Source organism: Coturnix japonica, chromosome 16 (genome assembly GCF_054131305.1).
Source record: "Coturnix japonica strain WE chromosome 16, WE-NBRP24, whole genome shotgun sequence".
In the NCBI taxonomy this organism is placed as follows: Eukaryota; Metazoa; Chordata; class Aves; order Galliformes; family Phasianidae; genus Coturnix; species Coturnix japonica.
Window position 1 is genome coordinate 3,169,136 of NC_140678.1, and position 18,542 is coordinate 3,187,677.

Genomic DNA, 18,542 nt, shown 5'->3' on the forward strand with positions numbered 1-18,542 from the left:
CACCAAATCCAGCCAGGAATGAGAATGGGCCTACTAAACCCAGGTAGGAATGGGCCCACTAAATCCAGCCAAGAATGGGAATGGGCCCACCAAATCCAGCCAGGAATGGGCCCAGATGCTCCAATCCATGAGGAGCTGGGCTGTGGTTGCAGGCCCTGAGCATGCAGCACTGGTTATGGCACAGTGGTAGTGGTAGGGGTGGGCTGGGTCCTGATCTGCCAGAGGGAATAGGGGAAGGGGGGAGAAGTGAGGATGTGGCCATAGAAGCAGCACAGAGCGGAGTAGGGTTTGGTGGTTAATGGAAGAATTGGCATGTTGGGTTTTTTTTGTTGTTTCTTTTCTTTTTCTTTTTTTTTTTTGGAAAAAAAAAAATGGTTTTCACAAAATGCACCTCTGCATGCCCAAAGATACATCACAGCAGAATGAAAAGTAAATCTACAAACGCCATTATTTTGTATTAAATTGCCGAGCCCCCAGCCTGGTGAAGCCGGATGAGCTTTTCCTCCCCTGCTCCATCCCACTTGGGAAAGCCAATGGAGTGGGCTCAATGATTTGGGTCTTTCTCAGAAGGAATCATAAGAAAATTGAAACCTCTCCATGTTAATAAAACAGCGTACGGCTCCTGCCATGCTTCCCACCGGGTTGCTGGGGTTTGGAGCATATTCCTCTGTAGAGTAGGGAGGCACCGGGGCGGTAAGGGGGATTTATGGAGGTGGAGACGATCCTGAATGCAAATCATAGAATCATAAAGGTTGGAAAAGACCACAAAGATCATGTAGTCCAACTCCCTCCCTGTCTACAGAGGGGAACCCTCAGCTTCAATGCTATTCAGAAAACCGCCTTATAACCACCTTTTGGGTGCTTTTCCAGCTGAAAGTGAGCAAATGTGGGGAAAAAGCTGGTGGTTCTTCAGGTTAGAAAACATCGTGCCATTGGGATGGGGGTTTGGGAATGCACAGAAAAGGTTGGGATGGCTCGGACCCTGCAATGCCTTTTAGCTTATAAAAGTAATAAATTAGTTTGGAGTAGTTCAGAGTATTTGCATCGAGTCCTTCCTTTTCAGTGTGGGCCTCACCAGGGGAACACCGCTGCAAAAACATGAGCATCTCTCCAGGAGCACAGAAGTCAGAAGTCACACCTCCAGGTCTCAGTGCATTAAATCCAACGGAGCAGCGCACCCAAGCTGGCTTTTAGGGAACTCCCCTCAGGTCCGGTGCTGCCGGTGGCCATCCCGCCATGGCACAGTGATGCCAGCAGTGCCATCAGTGCCCAACAGGTGCAGTGGGTAGGAGCCCTGGCACTGCCAGCCCACTGGCTCCTGCTCATCACCCTCCGAGCCCTGCACTGCTATCTGTGGCACCCGGCTGACCCTGGGCTCCATGCAGCCTTCTCCCTGCCCTGTGTCACTCTTGGCACCGTCCTCACCACCCGGCTCATCGAAGCTGACTTCTTGTACGGCCTCCTGCTTCTTGAAGGAGTCGCGGCGCTCAGAGAGGTTCAGGCGCCGCATCACCACCATCTCCTGCTCTCCCTGCCTCCATGCTGCCGTATGGCCGTGCTCCCCGCAGTGCACTGAGCTGAGCACTTCGCCCTCCCCAAACATCTCCCCAGCCCCGTCCCTTGCAGGCATCTCCGGCCCCAGCTTGCGGCTGCCCACGCTCTTCTTCTCCGCCAGGTAGGTTGCCATCTTCTCTGCTGACTGCACGCGCTTGAGGAGGGGTGAGCGGGGGCACTCGGCACTGCGCGGCCGTGGCCCCTGCCGCACGATTGTTGGGGGTGACAGCGTCTTGCCTTGGAAGGGATGGGTGGTTTTGGGGTGCCCGGGCAGCAGCGGGGAAGGGGACCTCTGCGGGGACGTGGGCCGCGGGGCACAGGTAGGTGTGCAGGCCAGAGGTGAGGGTGGGATGCTGCTGGTGGACTTGCGGCGTCCCACCTTGTAGCGCTGACCGCCCAGCTTGGGGGCCAGCCCATGCAGGGTGCTGGGCCGCACGTGGCCAGCTGGAGACGTGGGGGTGCTGGAGGAGGGAGAGGTGCTCTGCGGGGACACCGCATCTGCCATGGAAAAGAGAGAGGAGTCACTACCGGGGATGTCACCGGCCCTGAGCCCATGCGTGGTGACCCCAGTACCTGGGGGCAGGTCCGGAGCGGGGCTGCGGCAAGGCGTCGTGGGACCCGGGGACAGGCTGTGTGTAGGGGACTCTGGGAGACTCTCACTAGAAGACAGCGAGTGGTGGAGGCCGGAGGAGAAGCTGCGGCTGGTGTGCAGGACTGTTGACTGCTTGGAGATCTTCTTGAAAAGGGATTTCCTCCTTGGGAGGGAAGAAAATGCATGGGAAGATTTATTACAAACTGCAGCAAAAGGCGGGGACACCGCTTGGAGCCACCGGTGCCAGCAGACCCACGTTAGGTGTGACCAGACCCTGTGGTACTGCAGAACCAAACCCTTCTTGTTTGCATTCCAGCTCCAGGCTGTCCCGGACACATGTGCCATTTTATCCCCCTCTGATTCTGCCCACCTGTCCTGGCTGTCCCTTTTCCTGCTCTTCTTGCTCCTTCGGGCCATCCTTGTCTTGGAGCTGTTTTTCCTGGCAGGGCCAATTTTAATGGAGGTGTTCTCCAGGGCTGTGGTCCGCAGGGCGACCTTATTGCCACTCTGAGGACAGAAAAGGCCTCCCTGAGCATGCTGCACTCACGCACCAGTGTTTAACTTGCTTCTTGTGCTTGATGCACCAGTTTCAACAGATGCATTCAGTTCCCAAGTGCATCGCAGCAGGGTGTGCACCTACCTTCAGCAGCAGCTCCACGACATCCCGGTGCACCAGCCCCAGCACTGACTCCCCATTCACGTGTGTGATGAGATCACCTGCTCTCAGCCCTGCTTCCTGGGCAGGACTCCCTTCTTCTACACTCTGGAAGGGAAAGGCCAGGGTTTTGCTTGGACACAACCCATACCTCCCACCCTTGTGTCCCATTAGTGTCACCAGTCCCTGGATCACTTACCCAGACCATGTGGTGCACAGCGTAGACATCGCTGTCCCCCATGTACACGCGGATGGCACGCAGCGTGAAGCCATACTTCTTGCCTGAGCTGTGGATGATGATGGGAGGCCTCAGGCTGGTGATGGCCAGGGAGGAATCCCGGCTCGGGGACGAGTCACGGGAAGAGGGGTTGGATGAAAGTGAGTGAGGGGAGATGGGGCTCATGAGCGCCCCGCTGCTGAAGTCATCTGCAAGGAGAAAGAAGGAGATGGCTTGTTCCAGGGAAGCCACCCGGCAGCCACAGTGGCCACAGATGGCTTCCACAAACCTGATGTGATGATGAGGGACAAGGCTGAGACAGAGGCAGATTTGGGCACTCGGCTGCCTGCTGAAGCTCTTGGTTTCTCCATGCCATCCCTCTGGCTGCTCAGTCGGCGGCTGCTGCCCGGCTCCAAGCCCCGTGGAGCTGAGTTCTTGGTGCCAGTGCTGTTGCTCCGCAGGCGGATGCGGTTCAGGCTGACAAGATCAGCTGCACAAAGGGAGGAGGAATGGGGAGCTGAAATGGCCAAGGATGGTGGTGGCCCTTTGGACCTTCTACAGGGTGCAGGATGGCATGGAGAAAACACCTCACACTGTTAGGAAACCTGGCTATCCCCAAAACCCACGCACCAGATAGTGATGAGGTCTTCACCCCAGAGTCAGGTTCTCCCAGCACAAATTTGGGTCGCTCTGGCTTGGCTGGGGCCACGCAAGGGCTTTCATCTTCTGATGAGAAGGCAAACTTGGGCATGGTGTCCAGGCTGTACGTGCTGGTCAGGGCAGCGGGGCTGCGGCTGCGCTCGTGCTGGGCAGTATACGGTGTGGAGCTGCAGGACGTCCAGGACCGCAGCCTGCAGGAGGGAGTCAGAGGGCTCAGGGCACCCACACATGGGCAAGGAGGCGGTACTGGATCCCTCCTTCACCCCTGAACACATCTCACTGACAGCAGCTCACATTAGTCCCTGTCTCACCACTCACCGGGGCTCTGCACCTGATGGCCGGTTCTTGTCCTCGTCACCCGAGTGGCGGTCCCAACGCTCCGCCCTGTCCTCCTTGTCCTCGCTGTGGCTCCGGTCAGAGGATGAGAGGCTGAGGTTGGAATGCGTGGCCAGGAACTCGGAGCTGCTGTACACCTGAGGAGCAGGTAAGTGGTTGGAATGGAGCGGGAGCAGGGGGCTGCGGCTCACAGGGTGGGCACCTTGTCACCACCCCAATGGGGTCTTAAGCGACAGATCTGAGCACCTTGCTGAAGCGATGGGAGCAGGAGGAGAACTGGCCAATCTCCACAGATGATTCCTCATCATTGGTCTCTTCATCCTCCGAATCCAAGTGCCGGTACCTCTCGGATCGAGCTGAAAGCAAAGGCCCCAGAGGTGAGGAGACAGGATGTGGAGGTGTGTCATGGCTGACAGCCCAGTCCCAAACCCACAAATGTTTTGGGGTGAAAAAGCAATACTTTTGTTAAAGCTGAGCAGTCTGGAAATGGAATTACATCTGTTTTTGTGACTTAGCTCAGGGCATAAAATGACCAATTTCACCCAGGAGATTTTCATCTCCTGCTGCAGCATCCTTCCTGCAGTGGGGACAAAGGATGATAGGGGCAAGGGGATGGAGGCGGCCTCACTGTCGAAGTAGCTGGTGTCGTCCTCTGACTCCAGTTGTGGGATGAACTCTGCTTTCTGCCGCAGGAGCCCGTTCCAGTCCAGGTGGTGGAAGAAGGCGTGGTGCTTCACCTCGTGCGCACCCCCTGGCAGGCAGGGAAACCCACATTAGGGGGTCCAAGTGTCCTTAGTACAGCAGGACACCCTTCAGCTTCAATCACATGCAAGCAAATCAGAGAACCATAGAATGGTTTGGAGAAGCCTTGAGCACTGCACAGCCTGGACCCATTTTGAGCCCCACCTGCTGCCCCCTGGCACACGTACCGGTGCCCAGGCGCTCGAGTGGGCACTGCCTCAGCAGCCGTGTGATCAGGTCCTGAGCATCAGCAGGAAGAGCCTCATCGCCCTCTGGCCACATTATTTCATCTGCAACAGAAGGGAAGGTAACACAGAGCCCTCTATATGCTGGGAGCCATGATAAGGCTGAGGGGGATGAGCAAAGCAAACAGCACTCACCGCTGATCACCTGCCCGAAGAGCTCCTCGGGGGTGTCCCCAAAGAAGGGGACACAGCCCACAAGGAACTCATACAGGATGATGCCCATGGCCCACCAATCGACAGGCTTCCCATAGCCCTGGATGAGGATGACTTCGGGTGCGATGTACTCTGGCGTGCCGCACACCTGCATTCAAACCAGATATTGGAACCTCTGCAACAACCTGTGTGATGGGCCCCAAGCTGGTTCTGGTGACCACCCTCCTACCTGCTTGTCCATGAACTCCCTGGTGTCCTTCTCCATGTGCCCTTCATAGAGGTTGGTGGTCATATTCATCAGGCCAATCTTGGACAGCCCGAAGTCCGTCAGCTTTATGTGGCCCATGGAGGTGATGAGCAGGCTGTAAGGAAGGCACCACCTCACTGCCTCTGGACAGGACCAGGCCCATTCCCAGCCCAGCCCATCCCCTTGGTGGGCCCCAATGCCCTCACTTGTCAGGTTTGAGGTCGCGGTGCACAATGCCGTAGTTGTGGAGGTATTCCAGTGCCAGCACAGTCTCAGCAAAGTACATCTTTGCCATGTCCACAGGCAGCGGGCCCATATTCTTCAGCAGTGTGGCACAATCCCCACCTGTGGAAACACTGCTGCTGAGTTCAGGGCAGAAACATTCCCCTGGAGGAGGATGGGCACCACCTCCATCGAGGTGGGACTCAGAACAACAGAAGTGCTTCCACCCATTCCCCAGACATCAGGATGGCACCCTCAGTGCTCTTCAGCATCCCTCCTCTCACCCCCCACCAGTGCCATTGATGTCCCCAAGCCCCCTTCTCACCTTCCACGTACTCCATCACCATACAGAGGTGTCGCTTCGTCTCGAAGGAGCAGAACATGCTGACCACAAAGGGGTTCTCTGCAAAAGTGAGGATGTCCCTCTCCACAAACACCTGCTGGATCTGGTTCCGCAGGATGAGGTTCTGCTTGTTGATCTTCTTCAAGGCAAAGCGCTGCCGTGTCTCCCTGTGCCTCACCAGGTACACAGCCCTAGGAGAGAGTGAGCATCCGGACCTAAGGACGTGTGCTTCAACCCCCACAGCACTGCAGGGCTTGGACAGGCAGCAGATAGGGTCAGAAAGGTGGAGATGCCACACTTATGGGCTTTGGAGATGTTTGCAGGAGGTGACAAGCTAGAAATAGGAGCATGCTGCCATGCGGCCTGCTTGCTGTGGAGCAGGAGGGGTACATGGGGCCAGCTCACCCGTAGGCTCCATTGCTGATCAGCTTGATGGTCTCAAAGTCGCCCTCGCAGGGCTTCCTCCGAGGAACGCTGACTGTTGGCTGGCTCTGAGGAGACAGAAGGGTTTGAACATGTCTGTGTGTGCCGCCAGCAGGCTGGAACCCCACGGGGTTTTATGGGGCCAAAGGTGGGGCTGTGCTCACCTCACAGGCATCGTCGTTCTCGGGGGTGATGGTGTTCCCGCTGTCAAAGTGGTCCAGCTGGACCATCTCTGCAGAGGACAGGGTCTGTATTCACATTCGTCCCACCCACATCCCTTTGTGCCAAAAGAACCCCCTGGCCACCACCCGCCCTCCCACATCAGGGATCCCGTGGGGGTTCAGCTGAATGCTTGGTGCAAGCTATCGTAGGCAGAAATTCAGGTCACGGCATTAGGAGGTTAAGCATGAGGCCAAACATTTACATAATTCCCTTTTTCCCATAGTCATTCCCCATAGTGTTCCTCGGGGATTATGATTTTCCCCAAAGCCTTAGCTTCCGATGGATTAAGTGTTCTTCCGATTAATCTGCTTTGCTGAACATGCCAGGAGCAGTAACGAGGGATGCTGGGCTGGCTTCAGGCTTGGCTCTCATCCTGCTGCTGCAGCCCCCAGAGCCCACAGCCCCGTAGACCCTGCCCGCAGCCTCCTACCCTCCAGTGGGTCCTTGACGAGCCCCAGCTGGCTGATGATGTAGCGGGGAATGTCAGTCTTTATGCCCTGACCAACTTTGGCGTGGCCTTCAGCAGCTTCCAGGAGGTGATAGAACTCCTCAGGGTCAAACTCCTAGGTGGGGAAAACCAAGCATGGTCAGGGAGCAAAGCCAAAGCTTCCCTCCGAGCACTGCAGGACTGCTGTTGTGTCTTACCAGGCACTCCAGAAGGCGAGCAGGACGGGAGATGATTATCAGCAGCTTCCTCACCAGCTGGTCAATGAACTTCACTTCCTCACTCTCTGAACGCTCCTGAGCCTGCCGGAACGGGACAGAAGCCAGGAGTCACCAACGGCCTCAGGAGACAGCACTGAGCAGAGAACTGCCCCCACTCACATCTCTCAGCATCTTTTCAAGCTTCTCCTGCAGCTCCATGAAGTAGCGAGAAGTGATGAGGGCCCCCTGGGACTTGGCCAAGCAGTCACGAGCCAGCTCAATGATCTGGTGGTGGATGAAGCCCAGCACCCCGTCAGCCAGAGGCAGAGTGCTGCTGGAAGAGAAGTTCCTGATCGTGTCCTGCAGACGCTCCTCCATCTGGGCTGTAGCCTGCAAGGCAGGAGGGATAGTGACGTTGGGGCTCATGTCCCCATGCCCCCTTCCTCCCACAGCCCCGAACCCCACATGTGCCTCACCCAGACCCCATTCTCACCACCTGCTCATGCTCCAACAAGGACTCCAAAGAACATGTGGCATGTGTGATGAGGCAGAACCACACAGTTTTCTCCTGTGTCTCCAATGACCCCCAGCACCCCCGTATCTATTCATGCATCCTATGTTCCAGCACAGAAAAGTGATTTTTCTGCAGAAGCTGCCTGGATGCTGTGGGGGGGCTGCCACCCCCTGCATGGCAATTACCTTGGGGAACCGCTCCTTGTAGACATGGTTCATCATCACGACCTCATTATCAAATGTTCCACTCGTCCGCCCAGGGCTGTGGGGAGGAAAAGGGAGGAAAGGCCTGGTGAGTTATGAATCCAAAGCATTTACAAGCATGCAAATAGCTCCCTGCCCCTGGAGGAGCTTCTTGTTCCCATGTCACGAGCTGTTAGAGCCTGTGCAAGCAGAGCTGTCAGCCTTGGGCCAGGACTTCTAGCAGCATTGGAACTGCCTGCATGGCTGGACTGTCTTGGGGTCCCCCCACCGCACACCCACCAACATGGGCAGCTCTCTCCTTCCCTAGCTTTGCTGTTTCCACCCTGTGCAGAGGCTGCCAGCTGTTCTTTACAGGGCTGGGGAGTGCTGGGCTCCCACAGACCCAGCTCTTCAAACCCAAGTCCCTGGAAAAGCCTCCAGTGTTTTGAGTCCAGGCCACCAGTGCTGCATTAGTCACTTGGCTTCCACCAGTGAGCTCATCCGCCACTTCCTCTCATGCCACGATTTCTGCTTCAGCCCCTGCCGTGATGTCTGGGACACAGACAGCAACAACACAGCCACTGGAGGGCTGCCTGGGCCGCAGCCAACCGTGATGGGAGAGCATCCGCAGCCATCCTGGCGCCCATAATCTGGTGCTGGGACTGCCCTTTTGGCAGCCCACAGCAGGGAGAGCCCAACCAAACCCCAGCTGCCCCGCAGCAAACATGGGAATGTTCATTAAAAGGCTTCCTGCATGGACAGGTTGCTAAATGCTCAATGGCAGAAAAGGGCTATTTTGGAACAAATCCCACTTTCTCCAACCTCAGCACATGGAATCTCACCCTTAGGCATCCTCTGACACATCCCAACAGCCATGCACTGCCGAAAAGCAGAGCCTGGTGTGCAAAAGCATGGAGTTTTACCACTATCCCTGCCAGGGAAAAATAACTGCATTGGGGTCAGCACCATGGGTATGGCCAGAAAGGACCTTGATGTCACAGAACAGCTTATGAGAAGGTGGCAAGCAGGACCTGGATCGTGTAGGTGGTCTCTGTACCTCAGGCTCCGGGATCGTGGGCGCAGACAGGGCGAGTGCCTCCCTTCCTCATCCGTGACACTCTCGGTGCTGCGGAAGTGTTTGGAGAGGAAATGAAGCTCATCGGGGGTGGGCTGGTATGGCAGCTGGTGCAGCCGCTCCTGGGAGGACGAAGATGACTGGAAGGAAGGACAGATGTGGGCGGTCAGGATGGGTCAGAACCTCGCGGGCAGCGGGGTGGGAAGCAGCAAACCCACCAGGAAAATCTGCCTCGAGGTTTCTAGTAGACTGGAAACACTGATGGACAGTGCACAGCATCACTCTGCATGCACTTACTGCACACAGCATGTGCAGCTGTGGGCCCCCAACCCAGCCTTAATGCTGACCCCAGTCCTGGCTGCCCATCACACCCAGGGCAGCTCTCACCCTACTGTGCGTGGCCAAGATGTGCTCCATGTGTGCTGTAATGAGATGCAGCAAAGCTTGGACATGCAGGGGGGAATGCACCTTACCGAGACAGTGGAGCTGGGGGTGTTGGTCCCATAGCCAGATGAGGGGAGCGAAGCCAGTGACCACCTTCTGCCATCAGCCCTGCAAGCACAAACACATCTATGGCACAGTGGAAAAAGCAGGTGAATGCAGTTTCAGAAATGACATCAGAACGATAAGGATGGGAGAAAGGATTTCTGTTTGGCTGATCGGGAGAGCCCTGGAGCCTCTTGCCAGAATGGACTGAAAGTTGGTTTCCCCGTGGCAAAGGCACTGCAGGAGCAGGGAATCCAAAGTGCCAGCAGCTGCAGCCCCTGCTCGGCCCCATGCTGCATGACAGGCTTTATTTGCCAATAATAAGAAAAAAGAAGAATCATGTTTTTAATGGGAGCACAACTCCAGCTTTGGAGACCGAGAGACATTTAAGATTTCTCAGCACCATGCAGAAAGCACACGGGGATCAGAGCCTGGCTATAAACAGGAAGGCCAACACTCGCACGTAGGCGAATGCTTCCTCTTGGATGAGTTTCCAACAGAGCAGGTCACAGCACTGCTTCCCATGCGTGCAGGACGCAGGGCACAGAGCACAGACAAGGGCAGGCGCTGTGCTGCCTGCTGCACTATGGAACACTTCCAAAGCCCTTTGGCTTTTTGCTCCGGTTCGAGCGTGAAAATTAAAACTCAGCCTGCAGCTTTTTTCCATGAGCCAATCTATGGGTGAATGACACCACTTGCAGCTCCCCTTGGCTCAGCCCTTCTGTCCCCCATCACTTGCCTGTCAGTCCGAGGAGCATGGCTGGAAGGCAGCGGGACGCACCGGTCACAGCAGCAGGGAAATCAGAACCAGAGCAGAAATCAGGGGGAAAAAAAACAATAATCATGAAGGCCAATAGAACAGCCCCAGTGCACGGGTTGAGATGATCAGTGGGACTGCTGGGCTCACCTGCGGGCAAAGGGGAAGTTGACGGAGGTGCTGGCGGAGAAGTTTCGAGGGCTGTCCAAGGGGCTGCTCCCAGCTGTGGGGAAAAGAGAACTGAGTTCAGCATGCACCTGGCCTTCCCTCAGCCACCCCTCAGCCCTCTGGGAGAAGCCACCATGTGCCCAAGCAGTGCCAAAGGTCCCTCACTGGGGTGACCCTGGGCGATGCTCGGCCAGGCCTCGGTGTTCCCCTCACCTGTGGGCACTGAGAGCGGGGAGAGAGGGCGTGAGAGGGTTGGAGATGGGGTCCCCACCACCAGGCTCTTCCTGTTGCTGCTTCGGCAGCTGGAGAAGGGAAAAGAAAAAGGGATTTATTTGGGGAAGTGGAAGATGGGCAGTGCTGGGGGCTCGGACGTGGGCAGCCCTGTTGCAGCTCGCCCAGCTGGCAGCAAGGGGACATGGCTGCTGTCACTGCATCGATTACAGATCTCCTGCCCCCGGGAAGATCACATCCCCAGCACAGCACAGAGCGGGGGGGCTGCTGGGCTTATTTTCAGAGCCAAATCGTCTCACTGAGGTCCCACTTCTGGTTTTGGCCCGCGGGAAGGAAAGATGCATGCGGGCTGTTGGGCAAGAATAGAAAAAGGGATCTAAAAGGAGGAAGCGATGGAAATGCCAAGCTGCTCCGGGCCACGCCAGCCCAGCTGCATGGGGTGGAAAATGCCCCCAGTTCACTTTGTTGAGTGGGAATATCCCCGTGCAGAGCAGAATCTGAGGACAGCTTGTGTACGCATGAGACAGATGCGTGGGTTTCTTAATGCCAGACCAAGGATGGATCCCCATGAAAATGTCAGCGCAGCCGAGAGCCGCGTGTGAGGCAAGTAGGTCACACTGCGGTTCGTGCGAGCGCTTCCTCCAGCTGTGAATCCTGCACGGGTGGTGCTGAGCTGCATCGCTGGGCTGGGAACCCCACGGCTGCTGCCCTAAAAGGATGGGGACCAACACCAAGCACAGGACAAACCCCGCACCGAGGGGTCCTACAGGCACGAGCGAATGGCATCAGGCAGTTCTACAGGTGATGGCAACACTGCTGGAGCAGCACAGGCAGCGAGGGGGGGTTCTGGCAGGAAAGGGTTGACTTAACACTGCATTCAGAAGTGCTTTTTTGCACCCTCCCCTCAGTGCAGCAGCTCTTTCACTTGAGGCCTCAGCCAACACTGGGAGCACCGCAGCAGCTCCGCCTGCCGCTCTGTTTGTTTTTGCTTCTTAATCTTCTTACCCAGGGCCAGCAGCTGCCAGCACGGGCAGCCCTGAACGCTGCGCTCGGAGGTTTCATTTTGGGAGTGAAAACAAACCTTCAGCTAAGCAAGTTCCCGTAACCGTGACACAGGCAGAGGCTGCTGTTTCCTGTTTCCGCACGCTCCACCCTCGTGCTGCAACAACCATCTTGCACCACTGCTGTCTGTGCACCGACCCCAGCTGCTTCCCAGCCTCCCGGGCACAAAAGCAGAGGAGTTCTCACTGGCAGGAGCCAGGCTTGTGCTCCAGCCCATGCTGCAGGCAGTTCCTCCAGCTCTAATTGTGAGCTTGATGCATTTTTACCAAAAATGGAGTGGAAAATCGCAGTCAGCATCATCCAGAGCCACTGTGTGTGGGGACACTGAGCAGAGCATCCCCACAGCCATCCCAGACTGTGCCAAAGGATGTGGGTGGGGTGGGGTGACAGCAGCAGTGGCACCGCAGTGACATCCCGACCCCCAGTACTGTGAGGTGACACTGTGATATCTGTGGGGATGGGGAAAGCTATGGGGGCTGCTCCCCTCCTGTGGGACAGCACATTTGGGGAGGGATCAGAGGGTCCACGGGCAGACCCTTGCGGGACGGCAGGACATCAGAAGGCCCAGAGCACACAGAAAGACACGCAGCCCTCGTGCTCTGCCTGCCCTGGGGATGCACCACGCGCTGCTGTGCCTTCTGGCTGGAAAGATTCATTTCCAGTGAGACAAATTGCCTTTAGCACCGAAGCAGGCAGCTGCAACTCAATGCTTCTGCACCACTGCCCAGAGTGATTTCATCTTCGTGACACGTGTGGGTGCACCGAGCGGGGCTGCGTTCCAACATGGAGCTGTGTGGGGACACAGAATAACACGGCAACGCAGCCCCAAATCCTCCTGATTGGGGCCTGCCTTTATTATTGGGGCTTCACACCACAACATGGATCCCTGTGTCCCTGTGCTGCTGTTTCCCATTAGTAAATGTGGATCCGATGCTCACCATGCCCGCTCTCACCCTCACCAAATCACACCCTGTACATCCAGTCCTGCCTGCTGGAACACAGTGTAGACTCTAGGAATCCCAATGAATGAAGAGCAAACCCTCAGTGCCACGGGGCTGCATGGCACACACAGCCCTACTACACCTGGCTCCATTCACTAAGCAACCCCAGCACTACGCTGCATCCCACTGCTGTGCTATGGGACAGCCACCATGGGAACCCCTCCCCTCAGCCCCACACCATTCTAAACACCACTGCTGTGTTGATCTATGGGTTTCACAGCTGGAACAACAGCCTTGGCACCAGGACCTGACCATGGTGGGGTGATGATGCCCCACTGCCTGCCCGTGGCACCGTGGTACCCGCAGTACTCACAGCTCTGCAGCTGCTCCTTTGCATGTGCAGGGTCCCAGGGACCCTCACCCAGCTCTGAAGCAATGCCCCCCATTGCTGCACACACCACTGCACACAGAGCTCCCCCTGCATGCACAGCCCACCCCTCCTAATGGGTCACACTGGGCTCCAAACCTTGGCCCAACACCCCTGAAACCAAACAAACACTTCGGGGCTGTGGAACTCACTGCAACTCCCCCTTCATTCATCCCCAAGGTACATCCCCAACACAGAGACCCCCAAACAATGCACCGGCAGTGCAATGCCAACACGATGCGCACCCTCCTGCAAGCCCCTCCCTCCAAACCATGCACTCCCCAATGCAACCCCTGGTGCAACCCAGCCCAACCGTGCATCCCAAAGCTCAAACCCCACAACCGACGCCCCTCCCAACGCAACCACTTGTGAATCCCCCTCCCCCCCCCTCAAACCACTCACCCCCCGCTGCAACCCCTCCCCCAAACCATCCCCCCCCCGTTGCAACCACCCCCACGCAGCCTCGCAGCCCCGCTGCAGCCCTTCCCAAACAACCCACCCCCAGCGCAACCCGCGGCGCAGCCCCTCCCAAGCCGCACTCCCGGACCCCCCTTCCCCCCCCCAAATCCCCCCGGTACCTCTTGGAGCGCTGCAGTAAAACCCCGGCCGCTCTCTGGCCCCGGCAGCCGCCGCTCGCCGCCCCCCAGCAGCTCGGATCCGACATCGCGGAACCGGGAGCGCGCACCGGGGCCGCCTCCCGAGCCGAGCACGGCCCTGCCCGCCCCGCCGCACCGGGGTTGCCGTAGAAACGGGCGGCGGTTCGAAGAGGACGGGGGGGGGGGGGAGTGGGGTCGCTATAGAAACGAGGCGGTACCCCCCACCATCACCACTAAATGGGGTCAGGGTTGTCGTGGAGATGGAGCAGCACCCCATAATAGGGTTGGGTTGATGTAGAGGCAGAGCAGCACCCCGAAAGTGAGGCTTTGGGTCAACATAGGGATGGGCTGTACCCATAAATGGGGTCGGGGTTACTCAAATAGACGGAGTATCACCCCAAAATGGGGGCTGGGTTAGCAGGGAGATGGATAGCACCCCAAAATAGGCTCAGGGTTGATACGGAGGCAGGTTGGGTTGACATAGAGAGCCCCAAAATAAAGCTTTGGGTCACCAGAGGAAGGGGGCATCACCATAAATGGGGTCAGGGTTATAGAGCACCACCCCAACAAAGGGTCCAAGTTAACATGGAGATGGGAATCACCCCAAAATGGGGATGCAGCCACCACTGCTCATGCAATCTGGGACCACACGTTCCCCAAAGCCAGTGCTGCTGGCTCCAAAACTCACGTGTTGCTGCAGTGTGGGCAGCCCTGGGGGGCTCCCCGCTGTGCCCCCTCCCACACACACACACAATGGGGCTGCTCAGGGCAGGGGTTCCACCCACACAGCCCCACACGCTCCCTCCTGGGCTGCACCGGGGACACCCCACGTTAAGACACAGTGACACAGATCCCGGTGCCTGGCCTCATTTTCTGGCTGTGAGCCGGTCAGGTGTGGATGCACCACCAGCACAAACCCCATGTGGGGCAGCATCACCAAACTGGGCTGAAAATCACCCCAAAAACTCACACTAATGGGGTGCCACCAACTCAATGTCCTCATCCCCACACTGTCCCCACTGCAAAACATAGTGTGGCCCCAACAGCTTCCCCCCTCCAATGGCACGGTGCCACTCTGCCCTGTGCCAGTCACAGCAGCTATGGGACAGCCACCAAAGATCACCTAAGGACAAGCAGCCCATCCCACAGCAGGTTTCCTATGTAGAAGGGCCTCACTCTTACTCTGACCCCACACCAGGGAGCATCATGGAGGTCTCATTTAGGGGAGATTTTCCCCTGAGCTCCAGCTGCTGTGATGGTGTTCACACGAGGTTCCCCCAGATGGAGCCACCCGCTGGAGATCACCACTCACAATCTGCTTTTGGGGCATGCAAACTGGGGATGGATCCCCATCCACCTCTCCCAGTGTTGTACCCACAAGAAGCTCCTGTCCCCATTCGGGTGGGAGTCCCACCTCTCTGCCCCGAGCAGGCAGGGTTTGGGGTCTTACCTCCAGGGGTGCAGAGATAGCAGCGGGCTGCAGGGGCTGCAGGGGCTGCAGGGGCTCAACAGCGTCGGGCTCTGGATGCTCGGGGACAGGCTGCAAGGCAACGGTGTGAGCGGCACCGCTCCGAGGGCACGGCGCAGCAGCGGCAATGAACCCCCAACCCCCTCCAGGGAGCATCATCGGGAATGGGGGGCAAGGAGCAAGGATTGGGGGGGAACGTTGAGGGCAGGGCTGGAGGGGGCACAGATGAGGGGCGAGGGCTGTGGGTGCGGGAGGGCAGGAAAGCTGGGGATGCTCGGCATGAGCGGACTCCCAGGGTATGGGGAGGGGGGGTGGGATGAGGAGTGCTCCAGATACGGGGATGCTGGGGATGCTCAGCACGCGGGGGAGCTCGGAGCGCTCAGGGTGTGGGGCTGTTGGCGATGTGGGGCTGTTGGCGATGTGGGGATGCTGGCGATGTGGGGATGCTGGCGATGTGGGGATGCTGGCGATGTGGGGATGCTGGCGATGTGGGGATGCTGGCGATGTGGGGATGCTGGCGATGTGGGGACGCCGCTGTCGCCATCAGCCCGAGCCCGGCGCCGCTGGCAGCCCCTCCCCGACTCACTCCAAGGTCAGTGCGGGGATCTTCAGCCGCTCCCGCCGCCCCTTCATGCCGCCGCCGTTCCGCTCCGCTCCGCTCTGCCCGTCGCACCGGCAGCCCCCGCGCTGGGCGGCTCCAACAGGCGAGAGGCAGCGGCGGCACCGCCAGGAGCGGAGCTCGGCCCGCAGGGCACGGACCCGCCCCTGCAGATCGGTACGGCTCGGAATAGCTCGGCACGACTCAGTGCAGCTCGGCACCGCTCGGCACACCCGGTACGGTTCGGTACCGCTCGGCACAGCCGGCACGGTTCGGTACCGCTCGGCACAGCCAGCACGGTTCGGTACCGCTCGGCACACCCGGTACGGTTCGGTACCGCTCGGCACAGCCGTACGGTTCGGTACCGCTCGGCACAGCCGGCACGGTTCGGTACCGCTCGGCACAGCCGTACGGTTCGGTACCGCTCGGCACAGCCGTACGGTTCGGTACCGCTCGGCACGGTTCGGCGCTGCACCCCCCGGCTCAGCAGCCCCTCCAGCTCCCAGCACAGCCCGGACGGCGCAGAGGCTGCTTGGGGCCACCCCAATCCCGAGCTGTACCGGGGCACAGAGCGGCACCGCTCCAGGACGGCCCAATACAGCTCCGGTACGGCCCAGTAACAGCCGCAGCGCACCCCCGGCACAGCACCCGTGTGCCCCACACCCGCATAGAGGCATCGCAGCACCAGTACAACCCCCCCATCACCCCATGAACAGCCTCAGAACAGCTTCAGGATCAGCTCCTGCCACACACCGCTGCACCCCAATATACCACGGCACCAACGCAATGCGGCAGCACGCAGCTCGCCCCAGTACACTCCAGTACGCCCCAGTACACCCTATACACACGTATCACGACTCTTTGGCATCAGAAAACATGGGGATCCCACTCTGGGTTTGGGCACGGTGAGACCTGGCCGCCCCAAGGCGGCATCCAGCAGCGCGTCCCCACGCGGTGACAGCGCCGTCCCACGCGGGGCAGCTCCGCAGACTTACGCTCTTCCCCGGCGCGGCAGGCTCAGCTCCTTCTGCAACGAGAAAAGCAACGAGCGGGGTCAGGGGCCAGCAGAGACACCGCGGGGACCGTCCCCACCGAGGGGTCAGCACAAGGGAACGGCTCCTCCTCAGCCCCCTGTGCTGGGGGCTGCGTGGCCGGGCCTTGAGGACGGGACACAACAGCCCCACGGTGATGGCCGCGCCCCGTCCCCGTCCCTCTTTCTGTCCCCATCCCATGAGCAGCAGCTGTTTATCTTTCCATACATTTCCATTCCCAGAGCTGATTGCTCGCACGTGTTGTGAGGGGCAAAGGGCAGCGGTGCGGCACCGAACCCTCCGTGCAACGTGGACCGGGCACCCACCCGTGTCCCAGCCAGCAGACACGCACGGGATGGTGGCACACGTGGCGGCTTCACGTGCCGTTAATGCCCATCGCTGCCCTGATTCGTGCCCACCGGCCCCAAACTGAAGCAGCTGAACCTCATTCCCCACCCGGCAGCACCCACGGGTGGGGGCTGAGCGAGCTGCTGTCACTCCCGCACCCCACGCAGCCGGGGGGACCCGCGCCTCGTCCCCCACGGAAATCCCTGCGTTGGGGCGAGCAGCGACACAGTGATGCAGCAGCATCGCCATGACAACAGGTGACATCACGGCCCGATGCACCGGGATTCGGCAGTGGGGGCCCGTGGGTGCTGGGGGGGGTGGGGGGTGATGGGGGGCTGCGTGTTGCCGGGGTTGGTGCACAGTGACAGTGTGGGTGCGCGGGGTTGGTGTGGGTGCCCCAGCGCAGCGCTGTGACCCCACAGCCGAGTGTTGGGTCTCCGCATGGAGCAGGAGCCCTCCCCGCACCCTCACTCTGCTGTCCCCTGGTCAGGACCCCCACGGGGCTGCTCCCCCCAGGGACCACCCGACAGCAGCTCCGTGGCTGTGGTTGTGCTGCAGTTGCCGTGGGGTCCCTTCCCCCCGCTGCCCCCCACCGCAGCAGCACAGCGCGGCGCCCCGGGGAGCTGCCAGCTCGGATGAAGGCAGCGCTGTGCCACGCTCCAACCGCACCGACAGCTCGGGACGGCCCGCGGGGGGCTGCGCTCAGTTCTGCAGATGGGGACGGAGGTGTGAGGTCAGCCGGAAAATCGGCACAGAGCTTCGGGCTCAGCGTGAACCCCCGCTGCGGCCGCCTGCCCTATGAGACGGGCAGGGGGCTCTGGAGTGAAGGAGCAGGATAGGAGGGGGGCTGGGGGTGGGAACCCCTCGGGGTGCTCGGTGGGGTGCGGGGCTGCAAACCCTCATGGCCGTGGTCGGACAAAGATCGGGTACCACTGGGTTGGGGGTCCCGTTCTGCTCCCACGGACCCCACGGCAGAGCCCCCGCACGCGGCCCTGCGCCCCCAGCACCCGCAGCCGGGATCCTCTGTCACAGCCGGCGCTGCCCCCCGATCCCACCCTCAGCCCCGCTCCCCGCAGCACAGCACCCCCTTCTCCCGCACACACGGCACCCGCTGGCACACGCACTCACTGAGCACCCACCCTTTGCGCACCCACATCCAGCACACACACACACACACACACACACACACACACACACACACATTGCGCCCCCCCCCTTCCACCGCACAGCCCCGCGCTCCCCCCACCCCTCCGCTCACCTGCAGCCCCCTCCGCCGCAGGATGCTGGGCTCGTCCATTCCGCCGCGCCGCCGCCTCCCGCTGCTCCCGCTCCGCCCGGTGCTCCCGGTGCGCCGCCCAGCGGCCCCGGCACGGCACGGCACGGAACGGAACGGAACGGGGGTG

General features: G+C 59.5%; 1 protein-coding gene across 2 annotated transcripts; it reads right to left on the reverse strand.

Moving 5' to 3' along the window:
• Positions 1-423: 423 nt before the first annotated feature.
• On the reverse strand, positions 424-18,508 carry MAST3 (microtubule associated serine/threonine kinase 3). Of its 2 annotated transcripts, none has more exons than XM_015886493.3 (28): positions 18,398-18,508; positions 16,756-16,787; positions 10,651-10,739; positions 10,420-10,492; positions 10,252-10,272; positions 9,500-9,578; positions 9,009-9,166; positions 7,955-8,030; positions 7,436-7,645; positions 7,256-7,357; positions 7,041-7,173; positions 6,553-6,620; positions 6,371-6,456; positions 5,948-6,156; positions 5,607-5,745; positions 5,383-5,515; positions 5,136-5,301; positions 4,944-5,045; positions 4,643-4,765; positions 4,261-4,370; positions 3,997-4,151; positions 3,649-3,869; positions 3,308-3,508; positions 3,001-3,227; positions 2,787-2,909; positions 2,517-2,653; positions 2,128-2,309; positions 424-2,052 (listed from the first exon to the last, which is right to left on the reverse strand). In XM_015886493.3, the coding sequence occupies exons 1-28, from the start codon at positions 18,434-18,436 to the stop codon at positions 1,205-1,207; spliced, it is 4,242 nt and encodes a 1,413-aa protein (XP_015741979.2). In that variant the 5' UTR covers positions 18,437-18,508; the 3' UTR covers positions 424-1,204. The 2 variants fall into 2 exon arrangements, with proteins under 2 accessions (XP_015741979.2, XP_015741977.2); XM_015886491.3 differs by lacking the exons at positions 16,756-16,787; positions 18,398-18,508 and adding exons at positions 15,145-15,234; positions 15,749-15,855.
• Positions 18,509-18,542: the final 34 nt, after the last annotated feature.

Excerpts from the sequence above, each read along its gene's own strand:
- MAST3 (XM_015886491.3), bottom strand. The coding sequence starts at position 15,795 with ATGAAGGGGCGGCGGGAGCGGCTGAAGATCCCCGCACTGACCTTGGA. Across the intron at positions 10,493-10,650 it reads CCCGCTCTCAGTGCCCACAG|CTGGGAGCAGCCCCTTGGAC; the intron begins GTGAGGGGAACA and ends TTTTCCCCACAG. Across the intron at positions 10,273-10,419 it reads AACTTCCCCTTTGCCCGCAG|CCATGCTCCTCGGACTGACA; the intron begins GTGAGCCCAGCA and ends GCTGCCTTCCAG.